General features: G+C 47.8%; 1 protein-coding gene across 1 annotated transcript; it reads right to left on the minus strand.

The window, feature by feature from the left end:
* Positions 1-1,690: 1,690 nt before the first annotated feature.
* VIM (vimentin) lies at positions 1,691-25,527 on the minus strand. The gene is made up of 9 exons (XM_069648350.1): positions 24,761-25,527; positions 18,443-18,503; positions 11,068-11,163; positions 9,421-9,582; positions 8,879-9,004; positions 7,207-7,427; positions 6,919-6,962; positions 4,243-4,325; positions 1,691-2,021 (listed from the first exon to the last, which is right to left on the minus strand). The coding sequence occupies exons 1-9, from the start codon at positions 25,324-25,326 to the stop codon at positions 1,974-1,976; spliced, it is 1,407 nt and encodes a 468-aa protein (XP_069504451.1). The 5' UTR covers positions 25,327-25,527; the 3' UTR covers positions 1,691-1,973.

Genomic DNA, 25,527 nt, shown 5'->3' on the forward strand with positions numbered 1-25,527 from the left:
TCACCAATCTGCTCAGTTAGCTGACTGGTCGCCTGGTGCACCTCCAGAGCCTCACATGCCCCAGGCTCCCCCGCCAGTCCTGGGCTTGCCCACGGGCCTCTGCACTCTGCATAGCACTTCTGCAAAATGCTCCATGAGAGGGACAACCACTCGCACTTAACCCATGCACTTGCTGGACTGGGCGCCCTTCACCCTCCCTCTCCCTTCCTGTTCTGCGCGCTTGCACAACCTGTAGCAAGTCTGTCTCTCTGTGTCCTCCCTCTGTTTGCCCCTCCTGGCTTGGTCATGCTTGAAATATGCACGCATAGGCGCATTGGATCACCAACCACCAAGCAATCTGAATTGTCTCCAGACCAGAGCTGTAGCTTTTTGATGTGTATGTTTCCCCACCCCCCAACCTCTTCTTCCCTTACCTTTTTGTCACACACTGCACTAGCAGATATGCTCCCGGTCTAGTATGCTAGTTATTGTTGTTAGATCATTCGGAATGGTCAAGGCCTAAGAATGACGACTGTATTCTCATGTTCCCTTCCCGCCTTGAAGCGCTTTGAAGCACTTCACTTGTGTATAAGCGCTCTACAAATAAACAATTACAGGAACGGTGTATGGTGTCATGAACAGACTGGGGGAGCTTGGTCGTTAGTATACACATGAAAGTAGGACTGCCTGAGCAGTTCTCCCTTTGATGACGCCAGACACATAATTCTTAACACTTGCAGAATCAAACATTTAATAATGGCCTGGTGATTATTCTGCAAATACTTTGAACCATATTTTTAATCTGCGGTTGCAGTGTTCCCACAGTTGGCTAGTTAGATAGAGTGCTGATAAATAACTGCAAAAAAGAGTACAAACGCGCATACACAAACTAAACAGTAGTTTCACTTCAGGACGATCACGCATAAATAATCTAAACAGCAATTGTTAAATAACACGTGTCTCATTTGTTTACAGGGCCGGGAGGATAGCTCATGTGCAATGAGCTCGCCTTTGAAGCAAGACGATGCGGAGCAATGCAGGTTAGATTCCCGGTCCGTGCTTAGAAACCTCTGGGTATTAAGCGTTTTATAAATAAACAATTACAATTACCCAATCGCATATATTAGCAAAAGTAATGTATGCCCTCAAATCCTATGGTAATCAAAAGACAATTCATTATTTTCCTGTTATCTATGAAACAGCCAACTTGTGTCTCGACCCTTTGGGGTCTTTTTTGATTCCAAAATGTCGGTCACTTCTCTTTGAAGAACGGTGTCACTACGCTTTGCGAAGATGACATCAAGGATCTGTATTGCTATAAGTCCGTTCTTTAGGTGAAGCAATCTGGCCTTTTTTCAATCTGAAAATGGGAAGCTACTTCACGGTATATGTGGGAGTCTCACGAAATCCTCAATGTTGAGGTTATCAATAATAACGTGTGGCTGTGTTCATTCTGGCCCAGTTGGGCTAATGGGCTGGCATATCGTGTGTTTCCTCGCCGCACACCCTTGGCACACGCGGCACACTCAAAGAACACTCAAAGATATCAATCTCATTTAGGCGCAGTTGGACCAATATGAAAGTGCCTCCTTACCTTTTGTTTTCTCAACCCCCTAAAAAGCACAGTAAAATTAGAACAGATGCATAACCTCCCATTACACCATCCATTTCAAACGATGTGTTAAAGCATTAAGAGGTGTGTCATACACTGTATGGAAAAAAAAGCTTTTTATTGGAATGATATTTAAAAAAAAACAGTATTGCAGCACAAGATATTGCTATTTGTTTTTCTGTAAACTAGACTCTGTTGTAAACTCTTTTTTTCTATCCTCCAGAAAGAGGATTCTGCCTGCCAGACCTACAGACTATCGTGGCTATCTTGCGCTCTGGAATTAACCGCAAAAAGGCACTTGCAAGCTGAGCGCGGGTTCATCTTGCTGGTGAAGGTTCTCTTTCAATGAAAAGGCATGCTGGGCTCTCAGGGGTCTACCTCTTCACTCCATGTCCAATTCCAATTCATCGTGATCCCTTTCGTTGACGACCTGGTGAAAGGAGAAAATGACCGGCTTTAGCAAAACACATATTGACAGGGCCAAACAGTTATCACAGAGGGTTGCAACTGCGTCTGAGGCCTTTATGGGCACTCAAGTGAATCATTGCGGAATTGTACCCAGCACCAGGTGATTGGGTGGCTTGACGAACGTGTTCAAGTGTTAAATCAGTGCTTAACTGGCAGAACTGCAGGGCCTGGGGGCAGGCAATCCCATCTAGTGTGAGGTATACCCATAACACTGCATGGAACAAAATGCAATTGCTAACCATCTTGATATGCTTCAGTGAATTCAGTCAGTCCCCTTCACTCGCCATCACTCAACCACTCGCTCGCCAACACTCATCCCCTCTCTAGCAATAACCAATCTCCTTTCATAACCGATGACTCCTTGATTAAACTCCTTGATGCACTTACATTTAACTTGACTCTCTGAATCGCATGATCTGCACTCGCTAAAATGCTTATTTTATTTATTTATATATGGGGAGTTTTATCATGCCCTACATGCATACAAGACCCTTCATAGATGCCTGCACCGTCCCCTAGGGCCCCGTTGCTCATCTAAACACGTGTGCCAAGTGTCTATCTATGGAGCAAAAAAAGTGTAGCAATAAAATGTGTTCTCCTATTCGAAGGCTAAGAGAGAGCCCCACCCACCCCGGGACCAATGGTGACTCATATGAGTGTGCTCAAGTGTTTGCTCGGTTCCCACACTTCTTCTAAATTACTGAATGCGGGGGCGGACCCACGCAGGCGCTTCTCCATCCAATAGGATGTTGTGCACCTACCCCCACCATTCATACACATTGCCCTCACAATCTCATAACTCCTCCCACCGCCCCGTCTGCCTCACAAAATCCAACAACACACTGCTCCTCCTCCTGCCTCTCACCCCGTCACCTCCCAGCAAAGCCTTCCCACTCAGCTCAGCCACACCCAGCGCAGACATCCGAACTCTCCTCAATTCTCTCTCCTCAACATGTCTCTCACACCTAAGCAGAAAATGTCCCAGTCTCAGGCACCCCACATACTGCACAGTCCCTCGACTCACGCTTCCCCACTCGATATAGACAGTCATTCAGCCCCACATGTCCCATTCTCAACCGATTCAGCATCACCTCCTCCCGCCTCCTCCATTCCAGACTCCCCGCATCCACCTTCACCGACACTTTCCCACGGACACCAAACATCCACCTGCCCTTCACCCCACTCCCCCACCTCTCCTGCCACTCATCCATGACCCGTCTCACCACCACAGCCTTCACCTCATCCACACTCAAAGGCAACCTCACATCAACCGCTCCCCTCCTCATACCTTCACCCGCCGCCAGGTTCCCACACTCTGTTTGAAAATGGTGTCTTTTAGCAAGGTGGGCACGCTTCCTACCACTCCTAGCAAGCAATGTATGATTCAGAAAGAGACAATGGGAATCGAGAACTTGCAAATGATAAGGCACCCAAACAATGCACCATCCAGAACCCAATGCGTTTCGGAGTCTGAAAAACTATGGGAGATGTGTATTGGGACAGAGGACGATCATGTCTCACTATTTCCACCCGCGTGACCTTGGCATCTCTTCTGCGTCACTACTATTTGCCTCGCAGAGACCATGTTCAAAGTCACCCCCCCAGATTATGAAACTGTTCTGACCGTTTGCTTGGCACCAATGACCCAACAACGTATGTACTTTTTAGTGTAAAATTAAACATATGGACAGAATGCGGATTTTTCGTTCTGGGGTGGAAACCCTTGCTAACAGTCTGTTCTGTGTGCGACGGTCGGGGGAGGAGAAGGGGCGAATGGTGTCCGCAGATAAGGATGGACACCGTTTTTTCTACTACAAAAGATTAAATCAGATCTTTTGAATCTACAAGTATCAATCAGCTATGCCACACAAATTATATTGTCCCCGGTAATAAATGAAATGTTTGCGAAGTTCAGAGCATACCCGTTGTGTATCAATAATTACCCCGTATACTTGGGACCCCGGCTTTGTACCAGACAGCATTTTTTTAATTTAGAAGACTGGGCTCAGAATCAGCTTGAACGGGCGACTGTGGGTCACAAAAAGGGGCCTTCATATTTGGAGACGATTGAACTTGTTGGCAGAACTTCAGTCTACATAGTGAGCACTGTAGGGCTGACAGTGCTTGCGTTTCCATACACTCTGTCCCTTTTCTGAGAGACTCTACCACGGCTAGAAACGCACCTGTCCATCTCTGGTCTCAACAGTCTTGATCAGAAGTGTCCTCTTTGATTGGATGTCATTTGGGCGGGATTCAAGGTTGGTTTCTGGAAAGCAAAAGTTAGACATGCGTTTTTGAATAAAAGGCTCAACGTTACAAAAAGCATTGTGTGATGGGCCTCATTACAAGTTTAGCGATAATTCCCAGGTACTGCTACTGACACTGCGGCCTCACACCGGGGTAATGCCCTATGTTTGGAGTTCATAGGACTCCATGTGGAAAACATCGGATTTACCGCGAGCGGTATTTCTGATGCAGCATATTCCATGATTTATGGAGGATGTATGCTGGAGGGAAATCCTGCACTTCTACAAAGTCAGGATTTGGCTTTCAGTAAAGTGCCAGTAATTCTGTTACCGCTATTTTCCCACAATTTTTTCCCCTACCGCTGAACTTGTAATGAGGTCCATTTGTTAAATCATGCAAAAAGCCTAAATATATGGAATGAAAGCACATAGCGCTTGCAACATGGGAACATAGAATAGATAGCGTGGCGTGGAGTGAAACCTCACATGCGTTTACTCGTCAGGAAGCAAATCCAACCCCGTAGTCTCTCAATGCATGTGCCATAATGTTACCAGAAGATTTATCCGAATGCATTACGATTTGGTGCTAACATATGTAGCGCTCTGTCATAATCAAGGGAAAACCTGCTGCAGTAAATCATTTGTGATCAAATAATCATAAAACAATGTGCAAGAAAATCATGCCCCCGTGCTCTAAGCACAAGGATGAACAACTGCGCCAGCCTTGAGCGATGCCCGTCTTGGGCTGATAAAGCTGGGTATAAAATAAGGCTTTCCTATGTGGCAATGATAATTATTTCACGTAGCGCTCCAAAGCACACGCTGTAAGCCAGTTGCATTCCCCTAGTGCATTGCTTTGTGGCTCAGCACTGGAGGCCATCTTCCCAGCTATGGCTGCTAAGTGGTTTTTTGGCATATCTGGCTTGGTAAGTGAAATGGCCTATTCTACTCTCAGGATATTTTTGTAACATAAACCCAGAGAAGATACGTAGGGTCTCTCACTCTAGGACCCACTTCCTCTAATACGGGTTTGTTGTGGGTCGCATATGTTGTGTTTTTTTGGCATATCTGGCTTGGTAAGTGAAATGGCCTATTCTACTCTCAGGATATTTTTGTAACATAAACCCAGAGAAGATACGGAGGGTCTCTCACTCTAGGACCCACTTCCTCTAATACGGGTTTGTTGTGGGTCGCATATGTTGTGTTTTTTTGGCATATCTGGCTTGGTAAGTGAAATGGCCTATTCTACTCTCAGGATATTTTTGTAACATAAACCCAGAGAAGATACGTAGGGTCTCTCACTCTAGGACCCACTTCCTCTAATACGGGTTTGTTGTGGGTCGCATATGTTGTGTTTTTTTGGCATATCTGGCTTTGTAAGTGAAATGGCCTATTCTACTCTCAGGATATTTTTGTAACATAAACCCAGAGAAGATACGGAGGGTCTCTCACTCTAGGACCCACTTCCTCTAATACGGGTTTGTTGTGGGTCGCATATGTTGTGGTTTTTTGGCATATCTGGCTTGGTAAGTGAAATGGCCTATTCTACTCTCAGGATATTTTCGTAACATAAACCCAGAGAAGATACGGAGGGTCTCTCACTCTAGGACCCACTTCCTCTAATCCGGGTTTGTTGTGGGTCGCATATGTTTCTGCAGCCTGAAGTCTAACCACAGATGTGTTCCCTTTTTCTAAGGGTAAGAGAGAGCCAGCCAAAGAGCACGCCCCCTTCTCCCTACTTCCTTCCTGCGCCCCGCCCGGTTGGCCAATGCTGTGGGTAACTTTCACACTAAGAAAATCGTTTTCCAAAACCGCTTTGCTCCTTTTGGTCGTCTGGAGGACACACTTTTATTGCAAATAAATGTGCAGAAGAAGGGACCAGTTACCTTTGCCCAGTTCATCACCCCTTAACTTTAATTTGCTGCACATGGAGTATGTGCCCACCGTCTCTCCATACCTTTAGCCCAAAAAAGGTAAAGTGTGCCAGGTCCCCCAAAGAACATTCATACATTGATATAATACATTTTCCCCTGATATCATGAATTGTCACATTTTACCCGTTTTCTCTGGAAGTGAAAAATGCAATAGAGCCAGCAGTTGTGCGCCAAGCATAGGGAAAGTGTCCAATTTCTTGTGCCTAGTGTGTACTGCATGAGCATGGCATGAGAGCCGTGAAAAGAGTCCAACCTGCTTTTGCCTCACAGACCAATAGTCAAAAATCACTGAGAGTAGTAAAATTAACTATCGGTCAGTGACAAAAGTGCCAGAGATACGGGGGACTGGAGTCCGGTACACGAATGTACACATCCTAGTGTGGGGTAAACCAACTCCTCCCGATTTCAGATGGAGGGGGTTGGACGCTGTCACCATACATGCCGCACTCAGAAAGGGATAGCCCAATCAAGCTCGAGAACATTTATTTCAGAAAAGAGGCGGTGTGAGGGCCGTCTTCTGGTTCTTTTGTGTTGATATAACTTTGTTGTGGATGCAAAGGTAACATGAATGCCATGGGCATTCGTCCCAGGGATGTTATACCAAAGGATGTGCCCTGGATCTTAAGTACTGCAGATATACTAGTGGTGTGAATGAAAACCAATGTGCATTGCTACTTACCTCTCATGTTCATAGCAGAGAAAGAGTGGACTGGCGCAGTGATCCTGCAAAAATATGGATGGGTGCATTATTTAACAGCCTCTTGATAACTACAAGCCTTACTACTATTGCATCATACAGCAGGGGTCTGTGACCATTGGCTCTCCAGATGATCTGGACTATAACTCCCCTTCAGCCCTAGCCATCATAGGCATTGGTGAGGGATCTTGGGAGTCATAGTCCAAAACCCCTGTAGGGCCACAGGTTGCAGACCCCCGTCATGCAGTGAGCACAGTGGTTCCAACCTACCTGCACTCCTCGCCCTCCAACAGTTTCCTGTAGGTTGCAATCTCAATGTCAAGGGCCATCTTTACGTTCAGCAGGTCCTGGTACTCGCGCAGGTGGCGCGCCATTTCTTCCTTCATGTTCTGGATTTCGTCCTGAAGGCGGTTAATGTTGTCTTGGTAGTTAGCAGCATCCATGCCAAAGCTCTCTTCCAGCTCGCGCATCTGGCGCTCCAACGACTCATTCTGGAAGGGGTACAAGGTACAACAGTTAGAGCGCATATATTTCTTAACCACCATGACTTCTCACCATTATAGTGGCCATGCCAACAGCTTAGAGGTTCTGAAAAATAGGTGCAACAATTGCAAAATACAGGAAAGGTGCCATAATCGGTTTTTGGTCAGGTTTGGGCTCTTTCTGGGCTAATGCAACACGTTCATTTGAGGAGGGTGATCCAAGTTCCCAGCTCTGAGCCTGAGATGAAAAACTTAAGCATTCCCTCAAAAATCTAAAAGCCAGATTTGGGTCATGCCCAGATTACACATTGCAGAAGTAAGCAGCCGTAAGACATGTGAAGTCTACTTCTGGGGTGTGCCCCAAAGCAGCACCTCGTCACACTGTGCAGTTTTTTTCAATGAAAAGGATTCAGCCGGTCACACAGCGCTGCGTGCGGCACGCCTGAGACAGAGACTAGGTAGGTGGGGGAGGAGCCTGCCTTGAAGCTGATTGTTTCGATTTCCTTTTTAGTAAAACCGATCGCCACTTTCCTCCCATATGCAGAAGGGCGGCAATATAATTGTGAGACGGAAACACAACCCGTATAGCGCTGTGACTCCCATAGTCGAGATAAAATAAGTAAAGAGTGAACATGCCTCCATAAGAGGCGCACATTGGTGTTTTTTCAAGACAAAATCACAGTTAATGGGGAAAAAACTGTTAAAAATAGGAACTAGCAGCACATTGGGCCTCATTACAACTCCGGAGGTAGCCGTGCCGGCAAAACTGGCACGGCTGTCGCCTGAGTTGTATTTTTACCGGAACCCGCGAATGGGCAAGAACCGGGTCATGCCAAGTTCGGCAGACTCATTGATCGCCCATTTGCGGTTGCCGGCAATAAGGGACACCCCATCCCCATTTGGCTCCATAGGGCTGAATGGGAATGGGATGTCGGATGCACCGGCACCATTCAGAACAGTGCCGATGCATGCGAAGTGCTGCGCTCACGGGTACCGCCCTGCTAGCTGACAGGCACCCGCGAGCACAGCTCGTAGTATGGCGGTACGGGAATTGCCATACCGGCATGCTTACCGGTACCGTAGTTCCCGGACCGCCATGCTTATAATTAGGCCCACTGTATTCTTATTTTCGTTACTTATTTTCCAAAGCTCCACTTTTTAAGACTGTTCGTTTTGAATCCAATGATTTCAAAATTCCCTAACTCTGACTGGTGGTCAAGCAGGAGAAATAAATAAGGTCGCCATGCTGCCCTAGAGAACCAAACCTTGGTATTACTGCCAGAGATAAAAACGGATGTCTCACAAGACATGACTAGGGCAGTGTGCCCAATCAACGGATATTATAGTCTCCATTTTGGATTTCCTCTGCGTTTCTGCCTATACGATTTGCTACAGCGAGCCTCCGTTTGGACTCATGAAATCTGAATGTGTGCCATGCGTGCCAGCGCTATTCTACTCACAGTTCCTTTCAGGGCATCCACTTCGCATGTGAGGGTCTGCAGCTGCCTGCGGTAGTCGTTGGCGTCCTGTTTGGCTTGCCGCAGGGCATCATTGTTGCGATTCGCAGCTTCAGAAAGATCAGCGAACTGTGGGGGGAAGAACATGGCAACTTGTGAACCCAAAATATCTATAAATGCCAGCAGCCAGGCTAGACTGGCACGGGAAGCTACAAGCACAACAAGACAAATACCACACCAATGCCGCCGGCCAGACTAGTTGTGCAAAAGCAAAAAAGAACCCAATTTCGCTCACACACCGTACGGCTGTGTTTAAGTGCTTTACACTGTTGATCAAAGACATGGGCTTGGAAACTGCCCAGTCTCTCTGAACCTTGCAAGATATGTGACAGAAGAAGGCGTGCTCCCTCCTACCATTACACTTATAAGTACAGCGAAAACCAACATGCATGAGATGAGTGGCAAGCATTTGGCAAACTTAAACTGGATTACAACTGCCATTCTCTTTTTTATTTTCACTGATGAGTCCTCTAGTGTATACATACCTTTGACTTGTACCATTCTTCGGTCTCTGCAAGGTTTTTGCTTGCAACGCTTTCGTACTGTTGGCGGACATCGCGCAGGGCAGCAGTTAGGTCTGGTTTAATAACATCCATGTCAATCTGGACGTGGTGCTCCTGGATCTGGGCCTGCAGTTCGCGGATTTCCTAGGAGCACAGGAAAGAAGGGTGAAGATGTGTTCAAGAGCACAAACAACACCAGGGGCACCACCCGGCTCTGTGCCGGCGCCTCATAGTATTCATAAACAAGCACAGGAAGAAGACCATGGCTATTTTACTGCCATGAGCAGGTACTTCCGGCCCCTTTTTTGTCTCATCAAGTATAGGGGAGGATGCATGCGAAACCAACCAAATCAGGAATTCTGCTTTGAAGACAGTTTGGATGACTGCAGGTTTTATTTAAATGTTGTCAAGTTTAGGAGGATTCATATATGCGATAAAGTACCCCTTAGCATACGTTATAAGGATATTGCAAGCCACTGAGGAATTATGTGACCAAATAGAGGAATGAGGCAGAAGGCTGAGTTCCTGTAAAATGCCACAGAACTCTAAGGTGACTTGCAATATTATTTCCATGTGTGTTAGGAGGTATTTTATTCCTTATAATACATGGCCAAACACTGTTATTCCCTTTAACACCATGGGTCTCATTAAGAGTTTGCCGGTCCGGATATAGCGGTACCGGTAAGCGTAATACCGCTGTATTCGGACCGGCAAACTTTGAGTTGTGCTCGAAGGTGCCTTACATTCTGCCAGGTCTGACCTGGCGGAATGAAAGACACCCGCAAGCACAGCATGCTACAGGCATCCCCATTCCCGTTGAGACCTATGGGGCTCAAATGGGAATGGGGATATACTGGAACCGGCACCCTCGAAAGGGCAATTACCGGGTCCGGCTGGGCCGGAATACCCCAGTAATTGCCCATTCACGGGTGCCGGACTTTCTTGCAAGTTTGGAGGTAGCCTTGCCGGTTTTACCAGCAAGGCTACCTCCAGCCTTGTAATGAAGCCCCATGTTTCTTGCATTATGTAATGTAAGAGATCTTCCATTTCCTGCTCCATATAACCAATATAGAACCTGTTTGGATTTCAAAAAGCAAAAATGTAGCTCCTACTGTGTTGCAGAAAAATTGTTCAAGCAGTTAAACAAAACGTATAACAAAACTTCGCGCTCACATAAGTTAAAATGCAGCAGTGCACACATGAAACATGCTACCATTAACTGGCCATGATAAATGAGTGGCTGTAAAGTGACAGGAAACTATTCTTCAAGCAAGTAATTTGAAATGCTTTTCACACCTTTAATTGAGTGCTGCAGTGACAGCTGGAATTCTCTCTGCTGTCTAACACAGGAGGCATTGTAATAACACAACTGAAGTGTAATAACTGGTTACAGAGCAGTCGTGATGTCATTTTCTTATTAGAGGTCAGTTGTGATGTCACAACTAGCCTGTAATAAGAACATTATTTCAAGGCCTTTATACAGATATCGCAGGCTGCCCTGTATTATAAGTGAATTACATGTAGCAGTTGGAAATATGTGTTTTCTTGCTTCTATTATTGTAATTTTGGAATGTAATATTAATATTAACATCTCATTTACATGAATATAAAACATCATAATAAACATACTTCGTCGTGTAGTTTCTTCAAAAAGACTATTTCTTCTTGCAGGGACTCGACTTTGCGCTCCAGATCAAGGCGTGCCAATGAGGCGTTGTCGACATCCTGATATAAAAGGAAAACAATCCACAAATATCAAATGAGACTTAATGAGTCTTAATTGTGTCATCATCAGCAAGAGAGATACCCATTTACTAGGGCACTTCCAACTTAAGTGGCATTTAAATGAAAATCTATCTTCTAAGGTGCTCGGAAAACCTATTCACACAAAGGTCTACCCTTAATGTGATTAGTTATGTATGGAAGAGTGCGTGGGTACAAAACCAACACAGGGATATCCTGATTCCTTAGTTGACGTTAAAGGGAAACACCTCTGTGCAAGGCCTTTTTGAGACTTTGCGACGGAGAAAGTGGATTGCTTTGCATCACTCTACACAGATTTGCGATAAATGGTGTGGCCTCTGTGAACTGTTGCAAAACGTAGGCAATATTAAAGGGGAAAGGTTTTAGGGGTTGGAGCACACAACTGTGCTCTACCATTAAACAATACTTCGGTCCGACACCGGCTTGTGTTGCCTCGAGTACTGTTGAACCAAAGTTCACCAAAGTTCACCAATATGGAATTTACTTGAGATTGTTTGGGGGAAATGATCACTGTTGGTTTAATTTGTATTTGTATTTTTATTAATCACATAGTTAGGAAAATGCTCTGCAATGTGCATGGGTTCGGGGCTATGGAATTGCCTGAATACTATCAACATGGGTTCTCAGAACCTGCAAACCCATCAAACATAAGCTAAGTGGTTCCAAGGACGCCAACTCTGCAGACACTGCATATCAATTGGCGAGCTGTCAGACCTGCTATTCTGTGTTTGAAGCATAGGATTTGGCTGAGTGTAAACGCAGTTTACACTCTGGGTGGCAGAGGCTAATTAGTTCTGTCATCCCTCCACTTTCAACCTGGAATGTTGTTGTCAGCAGAGTGAGTAACGTAACCGATGTTCCCAACCGCTACACTGCCCTGACCTAGTCTATGAGCACCAATGGTTGCACTGGCACCCAGAAGGTATAGCCCCAGATCTGTTACTGGTGGAGCCGGTGGGAAGTGTGGCACCCCCTCCTGATGTCAGACTACCCATGCCATTTTATGAATGCTGAGGAATGAGGAACCATCCAGCAGAATATATGATCCTCATTCTGTGACAGAGAAAGTCCTTCCAGGTACAGGCGATTGCCTGCACTGTACTTTGCCAGGCGAGTGTTCATCAAACGGATTTGGCCAACATGCACCACATCAATTTGTGTTTGGTGGGTGGTTCTTGTGGCGAGTCAGAAGAAGGACACAGGCTCTCAGAGGACATGATAAGCTTTTGTTTATTGAAATTAAATAGAAGGCCTACCTTTACCTATAACTATGGGTGGACTCTGGCTATTTTACTAACTACGGTGCTTGTCTGTCAGTCATGAATGTCCAAAGGAAACAAGTCTGCTGTCCAAAACTAGCCAAACTGACCCTACCACTAAGAAAACTAACTTAGATCAGGAGAATGAGTTCATTCTCCTGAGGGTACTGCTAGTACCAGTCTCTAGTATGAAATTCGCAAATAGTCCTCTTGTGACTTCTGATATTAGTCCCTTTAATCCCTCTAATGGGATGTTGCACTTCCTTTCATCACCATGGTTCCCTTTTGGTTCTTTCTTGGTTGGTTTAGGCTTTTGGTCAGAAACCGCCTGGTATCCCTATGAGGGAATATAGTTTTTGTGGATCCCTCTGGTTTGTATTTGTTAAATATCTGTCTGCTCAGAGCCCCCTCTCTCATTCTCATTAATAGTATTTTGTTCTGGTTCAGGGTAGCCTTTTGTTTTCCCCCCTTTCCTTGAGTATTTTCCCCCACTGGTTCTCTCTTATTATTCAGTTTCTCATTCATGTTTTCTCTTAACTTGTGGTATTCGTTCTTACTTTTTTGTGAGGCTAACTCTGTTTCAAATCTTCTAGTGTGATGAGTTAACTCTAGGTTATAAGGATTCTCTCTTGATTTACACTCTTTGTGTTCAATTGTTCTCACAGTAAAATCGACTTCATATCTTCTACTGTGACAAGATAGCTGTGTATTACAATAATTCTCTCTTGAATCACAGTCTTTGTATCCATTTATGTTCAAAGTTAACTCTCTTCCATCTCTGACAATTAGGCTGTATGGCATATTCATTCACCAGAGTCTTCTTGTACCTCCCGTTCAGCCGGTTACCTTCTTTCCTGGTGCAGAATGTCATCAGAGGGTTTTGCTCTCTGGGTTTCTCCTTCTTACTGGGTGTCGTGGGTGCCATCTTCTCTCCGGCGTTCGTGTTCATGCTCTCTATACCTTTTCCATGGCACCACCATCCTGGACTGCACTAATAGACCCATTCTTCTCTGTGGTTGGCGATCTCAACGATGTTCCTCGGACCAAGGGTCCACCACAGATTTGCTCCTGTGGTCTCACTACCACCTCGGTTTCAGTTTGGGCTCCTGCCCTCTTGACTTCTCAGGTCTCAGGAATGCTGTGACTCTGGTTCCTGAACAACTCTTGCAAGTGTTTCTGAAACTCACGGGTCTCTCGCTCTTCACTCTCGACTGGAGTAGAGTAGCTTGGGGCCTTCTGCAGCCTACACTTATGTTCCTCTCTCGCATCTCCTGCTTCACTCTTACTCCTTGGCAGGACGTCATTTAACACCCTTTCCCCAGTGAAGTGTACTTCCTGATTTAAAGGGAAACAACAGTTTCTCCCAAGGTAACGATATCTCTTTGGAGTTTCTTCATCGCAGTCTTCACAATTCAGATCTAACACATCCCATGTAGACCATGCTATGTCCAGCCCGAGGGAGTTTTGCATTGAAACGGGAGACCTTGTCCCCAAAGGGGGAGACTCTCCCGTGAGTTTCTATTTGCGTCTACCCCCAGGGAGGGTATTGTGGAGTGGGCTCCCTTGCCTAGCTCACAGGAAGGGGTGCCCCTTTGGGGAGAAGGGACAAATTCCCTTGATTCGTCACAATCTGACGAACATGCCCAGCCGCCATGTATAGCAATAGCAAACAATGGGTGAGGAGCACATGAATGCTGTATCATTATTCACTGTCAAGGTCTATGCGGCATTACAAAGGAAATGCATTTTCTGTAAATGCCTTAATTGATGGGAAGTTAAAGGTAGTTTTGCAGCAGTTGTAAGATACTAAAAACGTGCAAAACCTAACAGCCAATTCTCAAAAACTCTAGTTGAGGAGATATTAAGTTGCATTGCTAAATCCTAAAACATCCCGTTAATCCATAACTCGTACAATGTAGAGAAATCCACAAATTACATCACAGATTACATCACTGTTTCAAAGACTGACAACATGGCATCACTTTTTGCTCCATTACTTTTTGATAGATTCCAAAGTACCTGTTACTGTATTGTATTGTACTTGTCATTTGTATAGCACCAATGTTACCATTATTTAGTCTCAATGCAATGTTAGTGGGAACACCCTCGGAGGACCAAAGTCCAGACTGTTGGAAGTCATGGAGCATGATTAGGATGCGTGTGTGCATGTGACCAAAGAAGACTTAGCAGGGCTGGCCAGGCTCCGAAAGAGAAGCACCACATGCAGTCAGGCATGTGGATGGGTACAGAGGAGTAGGGGTGGCGTCCGTGCTGGAGACTCGCTATGTGATCAGCGTGCCCGGCTTTGTTGTAGGTCTACGCTGCATTCTAGTGTCAGATGTATTGAGGCATAGTCTGGTCTAAATGGGCGGAGAGTTTATGTGAACAGCATGACTGAATTGTTGTCGTAGACCTTGCTGCATACTGATGCATGTGGATAGCCATGCCTGCGGCCAGTGGAGTGGTGTGTTAAACACATTCTTTGCTGCCATCGATGGTGCTTTGTTGTTAGGGTGCCTGCTCAGATATTTGGCTTCTAATGTCGGTTCTTGCAGCTGTGATAAAAAGGTCAGCAGCATCAACAGTCTATGCTCCAACTAATCGCCACAGGAGGCCTGCGGCTTGAGCTTCTAGGGGGGTTGGGTGGCGAGTCTACCTAGACAGTGACCGCTTACTGATCATTTTTTAAAGAAGGTGTCTTTACCAAGGGCTGCCCACCTTACGGTTCATATTTGTGTGGTATCTACCTACCCCAAACCCTCCATTCCTTCTAGAGCTGGTTCATGATTGCCCTCCTGTGGTGTAGCACAGGGGACCCCCTCCTGGCCTGCTGGTCCAGAATATGGCCATGGTGGGCCGACTTCCCATGAATTCCCTGTGGTGCATCCCAATCTGTAGCCAGTGCAAATTTCTGGCAAAAGAATTCATCAAAGCTACCCTTGACACCTACGGGGCTGGATAGGATGCAGGCGTGTATTATTTGTGGATGTGATCAAGGTGCATAGGTGCTGCTCTACAAATGTGGGCATGCATAGTACAAAAGGCATGCAGGAAGCCATTCTTTTACGTTCGCCAGACACCCAAACAGTTAAAATTCTGAGCATAACCATGAGTTTCCCTGAAAGGTAAAACGTACATATCTGGAAAAGATGCATGTTTTACGACTCCGCCAAAAGGAGATTCAATCCAGAAACACTACATTTCTGCCTGCTTTTGTGCAGCAGTTGTTATGGGACTCCAAAATGGGGAGTAACTGGAGGGTTTGCATGACTCAGAAACATCCCAGACTCTCCAAGTTACCGCTTGCATTGACGATCATTCCGTTGACGGTATTTCCATAGGAAATAGCACCAAGCTTGTAATCCGGGCTCCATCTTGGGCCCCAGAAAGAGCTTGATCTCCAGGAAGGAGATGGAGCCCGAAGAGATGTTCAGTAAATAGCCTGCATGGATCTAAAGATTGGTAAGTCCTGCTGAGAAGTGTTAGGCCCCTCCGCTGGACCCCACCGACAAAGAAATTGATGCAAGTAAAGTTGAGCCTAGGAGGGAACAGGTGAGTTGAAGCCTCAGGAAAGCAACCTCAGTTCAGCGGGTTAGCCCAATTTTAAACCCCATGCCAGGTCTGCACCGCAATGGCCTGCTCCCAAGTTTTCTGTTGACTTCCTAAATCGACTTTTGCAGAACCATGACAACAGATGGATGGCGATGCATTACTGAAGCTGCCTCATTAGCCTCGACCCAACTGGGACTGGAACTCCTAGAGACAACCACACACACTGGCCTATTTCCTGCAACTGCGATGCCACTAAATATACTTCAGAATGTATTGCTATTGGTTGGTATTGGCTCAGGGTTTTATAAAGCACTAATTCATAGGCGTAGTGGGCATCTTGGCACTACCTGGGCCGAGATTACCCTGTGAATAGAACATAATGATGTGACCCACTTCACCATACATGACCTCACCCGTCCACTGGACACGGCCTGCGCTTAAGTAGTTTCCCCTATGTGCCCATCATAAAAAAGCCTGGTGGAAGCACAAGATAAATGAACTAACAAGATTGAGTTCCTAGAAGCAGGTAACGTAAGTACGGTTAAGGCTCAGAGGTTCTCGGCTGCCCCCAAAATCTCTGATTGCCAAACCAGCATCCCTGGGACGAATGGTTAGTGTGTTTCTGGCAAAACTACCCCCCCTTATTATTTTGATAGGTTGCCCAACCTAATATTGCAAATACATCTTACATTCCAGAACAAAGGATGTTTGATACCAAGAAATGCAACATAAGCAAGTTCTCGTGTACCTACTCACCATTACAGTGAACTAACAAGATGGTAGAGTACGTGCTCATGGACAGTTTTAAATGCACCATCTACTGTAACTGCATCACTGCATTTCCTTTAGAAACCTTGACGTTTAAAAGGGAACGCTTAAAAAACGAGAACACCAATTATTTTAGGAGGACTGCATCGTGAAATGGTCCACTTTAATACCGTTGTCCAACTGCCCCTGGGCTGTGTTATGTTCACTAACAAAACCCATAAAAGCATGAAATATTAGCTTAAGAATACAGATGGGCTGATTACAAAAACAAACCCACCGATTTCCTTGCCGAGGGACGGCCTGGAGCATAAAATGATCTCGGGCACCAATGAAAAAGTGGCCCACCATCGCAAATGGCAATTCATTGCTTTTGTGACAGGTCGTCTGAGTAGTAACCAAAGGGCGGGGTTTGATAAAAATGTGATGCAAATTAGGCATTTTAAAGAATAGTCATTCAGTGCTGGGCAAAACTACTAGCTGCGCGGTGAAGTAACTGGCCCACACTGGCCTTTTGCGTTTTTGGTTCAGGCATTGCCCTGTAGGCCAGTCCGAGCCTGTACCTGCCTTATTTCATGTAAGACTGGAACTGGACGCGTGTAAACTAGAAGTGCTGAAGAGAAAAGAAATGCCCTCCTCCCACTCCCCGGGAATGCAGCCCCCTGCACCTCCTATCCCGCGCACAAAGGCGGCTGCTATCCCCCTCATCCCCCTCACCCACCCCGGCCAGTTCTCCCGCTGAGAGCCGCATTCCGCGGGGACTCCAGAGCAACCAGGAAATCTACCCGCACAAGGCCACAGATGGCCCCTCTGCGCCCTCCTCGTGATTACGAAGCCGATTGCGTGCAGTGAGTGGCATCCGTGTGTTGGCCTCTTGTATTTCTCAGCATCGCCACAAGGAGTGCTGGCATCTTTCCCTGCCAGGCTGCCAGGGGGAGGAACGCGAGGAGACCATCAGAGCCCGCACCCTCCCCCCGCCCCCCAGCATGTTGGATCCTTCGTGTGTTTATCTTACGAAATCTCGCTAATTGATTATATTGCGTTTTCGTTGCCTCAAAACTGCGGCATGGGTATTGCTTAAAAACATTTTTTAAAGCAAGGAATCAAAATGGAAGATTTAAAAATACATTAAAATGCTTTGTAACTGGAACCTAGGAAATGAGTTGCTCGTATTCAGCCCTGCCCTCTTTTGGCTCAGAAAACCAGTAACAGTGCAAATGTACTGCAAATGTGTTCTTGGCATCAGGAGGTACCCATCACTGAAGCTCGGGCTCCGACTGGCAATGCCCGAAGTACCAGTCCCTGATTCTAGGGCGGGACATTTTCTAACAGAATGGACCTTTTTTTAGCAAGAGTGGGCCAGCTTCATAAGTTACTACACTAGTTTTAACCAATGTTACTAAGAAAATATGTTTTCATCTGCATTATTTGAAGCACATGTCAACAAAACACCCCCCACTCAAACAGTCTGTTCTGGATAGTAATTAATTGTAATGTGTGATGTGTGCCACTATTTCCTTGGAGCCTGGGCAGATGTTATGCCCCAGTCTGAGCCTGCTGAAGCTGGCAGTAGCCCCTTTTCAGTGGAGGAGAACCCCTAAACAAGGTGAAGAGCAACAGAGTCATTGAAGCTTAGCTTTGAAGGAAATTGAAACATGACGAACCTGTCTGAAAGACTGGAGAGTGTTTTCCGCTTCCTCTCGCTGGATCATTTCATCCTGAAACCTGAAATAGCAACACACAAAAATCAGAAGTGGAGTAACAGGGGAGAGGTAAAACCAGGACTGGCTCCTCCTCCAAATTGAAAAATAGTCAAATTCAGTCAGGTTTTCAGAATGACCCAAAATATGCTAATTACTTCTAGTGCAATTTTTGTAATCTACTTATTTTGTAATGTGTGGAACATGTCGCCTTTGGGCAATTAAGCAGCCCTGTTGGTGTTTAGTGGGATTCTAACAATGGGTGTGTTGGGGTGACATCATTTAATAGGTCTCATGATGACGGACATTAACAGGGGAACATTGTCTCATACCGGAGCGGCCGATCCCTCTTAAACAGAGGAGTTACTGAGGGACAGGGAACACGCATCCATATGATTAGAAATTATTCGGTAAATTAGATTTGACTATTTCTTTGATTTTTCTAAATTACCTCAAACATTCAAAAATACACCACTAAAATGTATTAAATGTAGACTGTTCGTACACATACTCATTGTGAATGTCCTGAAAACCTGGGTGGATTTTACTTCTCAGTGCCACAAATCAGGCCTAAATGACAAGCCAGGGAGCAAGAGGTGGGGCTTCTCTTCCCACCCCATCATTTCACCCATGCAACCACTGTACAACTCACTGCACAGTTGGCATTGGGGCAGAAGATGAAATAAAGCGAGATTAGTCCAATGAATATGGAGTCTATAGGAGTATACCAATCCAGCACAGCTGTCACTCAGCCCAGCAGATATAAAAGTCCAGCCCAATAGCAAGGGGTCCAGTGTGCATAAGGGGCCACCCCAATGGAGACTCATCCCAGAGGGAATAAAAGTTCAGGCAAATGGACAGTAATCCCATGTCTATAATAGCATGGCCTAATGAACACTTAGGCCAAGGTGATATATGAGTTCACCCCAAAGGATATTGTGCGCAAGCGGCTATAGGTGTCCAACCCAATAGACACTAAGGCCAAAGGGACAAAAAGGTCCAGACCAAAGGACACTGAGCCCGGGGCGGGCGGGCAGATAACTGGCACTAAACGCAGGGGGATTTACAGACACTGAGACCAACTGATGTAAAAGGGTCATTAACCTGATTGGGGGGATGTAAATTGCGCCCAGCCAAGTGGACACTGAATGCAGGCAGGGGCATATAAAGGGGTGCTAAACCAAGGAGGAAATAAAAGGCATTGTGCCCCAGTGAGATGTTAAGGGATCCTAACCCTAGTGGATTATAGAGGGCCAGTGAGCCCAAGGGGAAATACATCGACAATGATGCCTGGGTGATAATATGCAACACTATACCCTGGGGGATGTAATGGATATTGAATCAAAGGGATGTCAAGAAGCATGGAGCCGAGGGGACTATGATAGGAGACTTAGCCCAAGAGGATGTATTTGGACACTGCCTTTCCTCCACAGCCGCATCCATCCCATATCACTGCACTCTGGGCACTAAGCCCTGGGGCAGCATAACGCATTCTAAATGGAAGGCCACTGAGTACAGGGATAAACTGTGAGCACAGCCCTAGAAGAAAGTCAAGAAGTAAAGGGCGGGTTGCTCCCCTCCATATGTGGTGGAATTTAAAAGGGTGCTGAGCCACAGCGGATATAAGGAGATACTGAACCCAGAGATGCAGAAAAAAACACTGAGCCGATGAGGAGATAATACAGGTCCAGCCCTAGGGACAGTCAGAGAACGAAAGGCGGCATGCTGCCCACACGCTTGTCGCCGCATCCGCAGGAGTCCTGTACCTCAGCAATGGAGAGTGATCTCGAAAGAGTGGCGTATGAGTCCAGCCCAAGGGACACCAAAGCCAGGAGATGAGCATACAAAGCCCATGTGTAGAGAATAGCGTGTCAGGGCTGCTGCCACACCCTTCCCTCCCCATCAAGCAGCAGTGGCCCGCATACGTTGGCCCGGGGCCCCAAGCCCAGGGGACGGTGGGGGGGGTTTAGAGTGAGTCCAGCCCAATGGACACCAAACCCAGGAGATGATCATACAAAGCCCATATGTAGAGAATAGCGTGACAGGGCTGCCACACCCTTCCCTCCCCATCAAGCAGCAGTGGCTCGCATACGTTGGCCCGGGGCCCCAAGCCCAGGGGACGGTGGGGGGGGTTTAGAGTGAGTCCAGCCCAATGGACACCAAACCCAGGAGATGATCATACAAAGCCCATATGTAGAGAATAGCGTGACGGGGCTGCCACACCCTTCCCTCCCCATCAAGCAGCAGTGGCTTGCATACATTGGCCCGGGGCCCCAAGCCCACGGGTGGCCAGGGGGGGTTCGAGTGAGCTGAGCCCAATGGACACCAAACCCAGGAGATGATCATACAAAGCCCATATGTAGAGAATAGCGTGTCGGGGCTGCCACACCCTTCCCTCAAGTAGCAGTGGCTCGCAAACGTTGGCCCGGGGCCCCATGCCCAGGGCACGGGGGGGGGGTTAGAGTGAGTCCAGCCCAATGGACATAAAACCCAGGACATTATCATACAAAGCCCATATGTAGAGAATAGCGTGTCGGGGCTGCCACACCCTTCCCTCAAGTAGCAGTGGCTCGCAAACGTTGGCCCAGGGCCCCAAACCCAGGGGGTTTAGACCGAGTCCAGCCCATTGGACACTGAGAGCGCCAGGCCACCACTCTGGTGGTGACAGTGCGTAGTACAAATATCCCTTAACATTAACATAATCCAACCCAGGAGAACATAATGCAAGCCTGTATTTAGAAAGCAGTCTCATTGTGAGGGGTGAGACATCTGCTGCCATACCATTCCCTCCACATTGACGACAGCCCCGTTCCTCTGCACAATGAAGACTGAACCACGTGGGTGCGGGGTGTACGGTAAGGCCATCCCCGGACACTATAAAGTCAGCTCAGCCCCAGATAAGTTTCAGAGTGAGGAGGGCCACTGGTTAAGGCCATCCCTGGACACTGGGCCCAGGAGAATATAAAGTCAGCTCCGCCCCAGAGAAGTTTCAGAGTGGGGAGGGCAACTGATTAAGGCCATTCCTGGACAGTGAGCCCAGGAGAATATTAAGTCAGCTCATTGCCAGACAAGTTTCTGAGTGGGGAGGGCCACTGGTTAAGGCCATCCCTGGAGACTGAGCCCGGGAGAATATTAAGTCAGCTCAGCCCCAGAGAAGTTTCAGAATGGGGAGGGCCACGGGTGCAGCCAGCCACCTCTCCAGTGTCCCGGGCCTCTGCACAATGGACACAGAACCCAGGGGCTATGAGGCAGTCTAGTCTAAAGGCTACAGAGCCCACGTGGGCATGAAAAGACACCCCGGGAAGTCATAATACGAGCCCAGACCTAGAGGACTGTCTGAGTGTGAGAGGTGAGGTGGCTGCTGCCACGCCCTTTCCTCTCCGCCCACAGCAGTTCCTTGCCTGTGCAAGCCCAGCGTGGCTAGACCCAACGATAGAACCCATGGTAATATAAAAAGACACTGGGCTCCAGCAGGGGAGTTGCTAGGTCTGGAAAAGACCTGGGGCTAAGCTGATGTCAGAACTATTGGGACTGGGGGCTAGCTAGTCCTTTGGCTGTAGCTCCTGAGATTCTATCCGGGGCTACAACCAAAAGATCAGGGGCTATAGCCCCCTTAGCCCTCCCCCCCTAGCAACGCCCCTGGGCTCCAGGCAGGGGATACAATGCGAGACCAGTGCCCAGACCGAGAGGACAGTGAGAGGCGAGGGGAGCTCTGCCAGAGCAGCCTTCACTCCACGTCTGCAGCCCCATAACTCTGCAGTACAGACATTGGGACCATGGGAGCATAAAGCGAGGGTGTGGGGGGGGGCTTGGATCAGGGCCCTCTTTGCATGATTGGACGTTTTTATATTTTCCTGCTGCCGCAGCACTTTGAAAGAACGGGAGCACGGTGCCAACAACCCGCAGCGACTTCAGTTAATGAGCTGGGGCGACGACTGACCTAGATTTTTGCTCTGCTAATCTGTTGCCAATAGGTCGCGAATGATGTCCGCCGCTAGGGGGCGTTCTGCAGAGACGTCCACGTACATTGTGGCGAGTGTAACCCGAGCGCAGCCAATCTGAAGCAGATGTGCTTCCAGCTCCGCTCGGCCTTCCACAGGACAAAGGACCATATGGGACACTGGAAAGGGTCCCGTGGCGGAGGGAGGGGTGAGGGAGGGAGCCAGCTCAAAGGACGAGTCTCCGCACGGAAACCAAAATCCTACCAACGGGAGGAGAAAATAACACCAGGGCCGCAAATGGACCGAACAGGACTTTTGCCAAAATCAATTACCAGGGAAGGCTGCACTTTACTTTCAAAACGGGGGAGTGAAGACATGGGTCACTGCAGATTGAATGCACCGCGGGCCTGACGATGAGAACGGCCCGACCGTATGATCCTTTCCAGAAATTACCAGTACAGAACGCAAACTACTAAATATGGAATTCAGAAAATAGAACGAATAGGGTTTCTAGCAGAAAAGCTTTGCACATATTCAATGCTGATTAATTCGTGCACGTGTTTCTCCCCCCCACACACACACACACTTCACAAGCCCAACCCCAATTAATTAAATGCGTTTGTAACAGCGGGGTAACAAAGGCTATGTGGTAAATGTATTCGATGCCAAGCGATTACTTGATGGGATTAAGCGAACACCTGTTCAGTTCTTATGAAAAGTGACTTCAAGGACTGTTTGCTACTTCTTGGCATCTTGAAAATGTGCCACACGAGCAGTAAACATCACAGTAAGGAATAGGGTCTGGGAAAGTATAGGCAATCACCTGCGTGGTTCGGGCACGTGGGGACTGACTTTAAATCGATCTGTGTGATTATTGCGAAAATAAAAGACCGAATTTATTTTGTTTTTTACCCCTTATATATGCTGGGGGAGACCCCGCCACCTTTTTTTGTTAACCGTAACCCACCCCCCCCCCCCATATATATACGCAGAAAAAAATGGGGTTTTCGAAATTCGTTATTCGAAATGATTTCATTCTTTATTTTTGGCACGATCCCAAGTTAACTTAATACCTTACTTTGCAAGCCACTCGGCAGCAGTCGCGTGCTTGTGGGACTGCACGCTGTGACAGGGGACGGGTAACAGTCAGCGTAACTCTTGTACGTGGAAAGTACATCCGAGTGATGGTTATTACTTTAATTGCTCTCCTGCGAACCCCGGTGACTATTTAAAGTGAGCTCTTGGGCTGTGTTGGGTGGAATGGCTACCGAGCTTTGCCGAGGTGCTGCTGGCCACAGTTCGTAAGCTGTGCCAGCAGGCACGCTCGCGCTGGGATACAAGGCAATAAGCTTTTGGTCAAAGTGGGCCACTTTTTTGGGCCAGTTTAAAGAGTTGCTTCACTCTGCGGTTTATAGTTTTGACCAGTGTCGCTGAATAAATATTCTTTAAAATACCCAATTTGCATCACATTTTATCAAAAAACTCCCCCTTGGGTACTATTCAAAAAGTCTGTCAGAAAAGGAAATAATAGCCATTTGCAACTGTGGGACACTTTGTCATTGGTTCCAGAGACAATTGTATGGCCCAGTCCGTCCCTGCCAGCAGGAACCAATGTGTGCAAGATTTGGGTTCAATAACTCCACTTTTGTACCTCAAATGTAAGGGCGTGCACTTTGAACCGCCGGGTGACCGAAGGCAGGCAGTGTTTATTGATTTAAAAGTGAATAGATGACAAAGAAGCGTGTTACTGGAAGTGGTCCACAGGTTAGCCCTGTAGGGGCTGGCTTGGGTCCTTATAATGGAATGGTTCCATATGCTGTCCTGTCAGAGTTTGGCCCGGCCCTTACTGGTGGTCATGTAAGTCGAGTTCGTGATGGACTGGCATCTGGCCCTAGACGGTACACTCAACGCCCGTGATGCCCATGACACCCTAGTTTGTGCTGGGGTCTGATTTCATACACTAGCCCTCTGAGGATTTCCAGGTCCTTACTGATGCCCATGCAAGCCTAGTTTTCCGGGGTCTGATTTATTACACTACCCCTCACAGGCATGCCGGTCCCTTGCTGACACCCATGCCAGGCTAGTTTGCAGGGGTATGGTGTATTACACTTTATTGACACCCATGCCAGGCTAGTTTGCAGGGGTATGGTATATTACATTACCCCTCACAGGTTGGCCGGGCCCTTGCTGACACCCATGCCAGGCTAGTTTGCAGGGGTATGGTGTATTACATTACCCCTCACAGGTTGGCCGGGCCCTTATTGACACCCATGCCAGGCTAGTTTGCAGGGGTCTGTTACGCCCACCCAGCCTACTCCACTGTGCGCGTGAGGCGCCTTACTTTTCGCGCAGGCGCTGGATGTCGTCGCCCATGTTGTCGCGGTCCACCTCCACGCGTGCCTTCTCGTTGGTGAGCTGGTCCACCTGGCGGCGCAGCTCCCGCAGCTCCTCCTCGTACAGGTCGCCCACCCGGGACGTGCCCTTGCCCTTGAGCTGGTCCAGCTCGGCCAGCAGGATCTTGTTCTGCTGCTCCAGGAAGCGCACCTTGTCGATGAAGTTGGCGAAGCGGTCGTTGAGCTCCTGCATCTCGGCCTTCTCGTTGGTGCGGTTGGCCTTGAACTCCAGGTTGATGGCATCGGCCAGGGAGAAGTCCACGTTGTCGGAGAGCCGGGCTGGGGGCATGCTGCTGCGCAGCCGGCCGGCCGAGGACTTGGTGTAGATGGCCGGGGAGGAGGCGCTGGAGAAGGTCATCCGGCTGCTGCTTGGCCGGATGGAGCTGCCCAGGTTGTAGCGGCTGGACGAGGTGACATAGCGAGCGGACGAGGAGGAGGAGAGCGGCCTGGCCCCGCCGCCGCTGCTGCCGCCGAACATCCTGCGGTAGGACGAGCTCTTGGTGGAGGTGCTCATGGTGCCGCTGTGCTGTTCCTGCTGCTCCCCTGTACTTGTGTCTAGCGCGCTCCTGCAGGGCTCAGGCGAGGTCCGGGGCGCTCTTTAATACCCACATAACGGGACCCTCCCGGACGGGCGGCCCTCCACCAATGAGAGGCCTGGCCGCGCCGCTCGGCCAATCAGCGGAAGGGCAGGGACAGGGGCATCCCTCAGCATCCT

The sequence above is a fragment of the Ambystoma mexicanum genome, chromosome 2q, assembly GCF_040938575.1.
Source record: "Ambystoma mexicanum isolate Mex_15411 chromosome 2q, UKY_AmexF1_1, whole genome shotgun sequence".
Lineage (NCBI taxonomy): Eukaryota > Metazoa > Chordata > Amphibia > Caudata > Ambystomatidae > Ambystoma > Ambystoma mexicanum.

What these genes read in the sequence shown, in the direction of transcription:
- VIM (XM_069648350.1), bottom strand. Translation starts at nt 25,326, where the DNA reads ATGAGCACCTCCACCAAGAGCTCGTCCTACCGCAGGATGTTCGGCGGC. An exon ending in CTCTCCAGTCTTTCAGACAG is followed by an intron (nt 11,164 to 18,442) that starts GTTCGTCATGTT and finishes CTTTTATATCAG; the next exon opens with GATGTCGACAACGCCTCATT. An exon ending in TGGATGCCCTGAAAGGAACT is followed by an intron (nt 7,428 to 8,878) that starts GTGAGTAGAATA and finishes TACCCCTTCCAG; the next exon opens with AATGAGTCGTTGGAGCGCCA.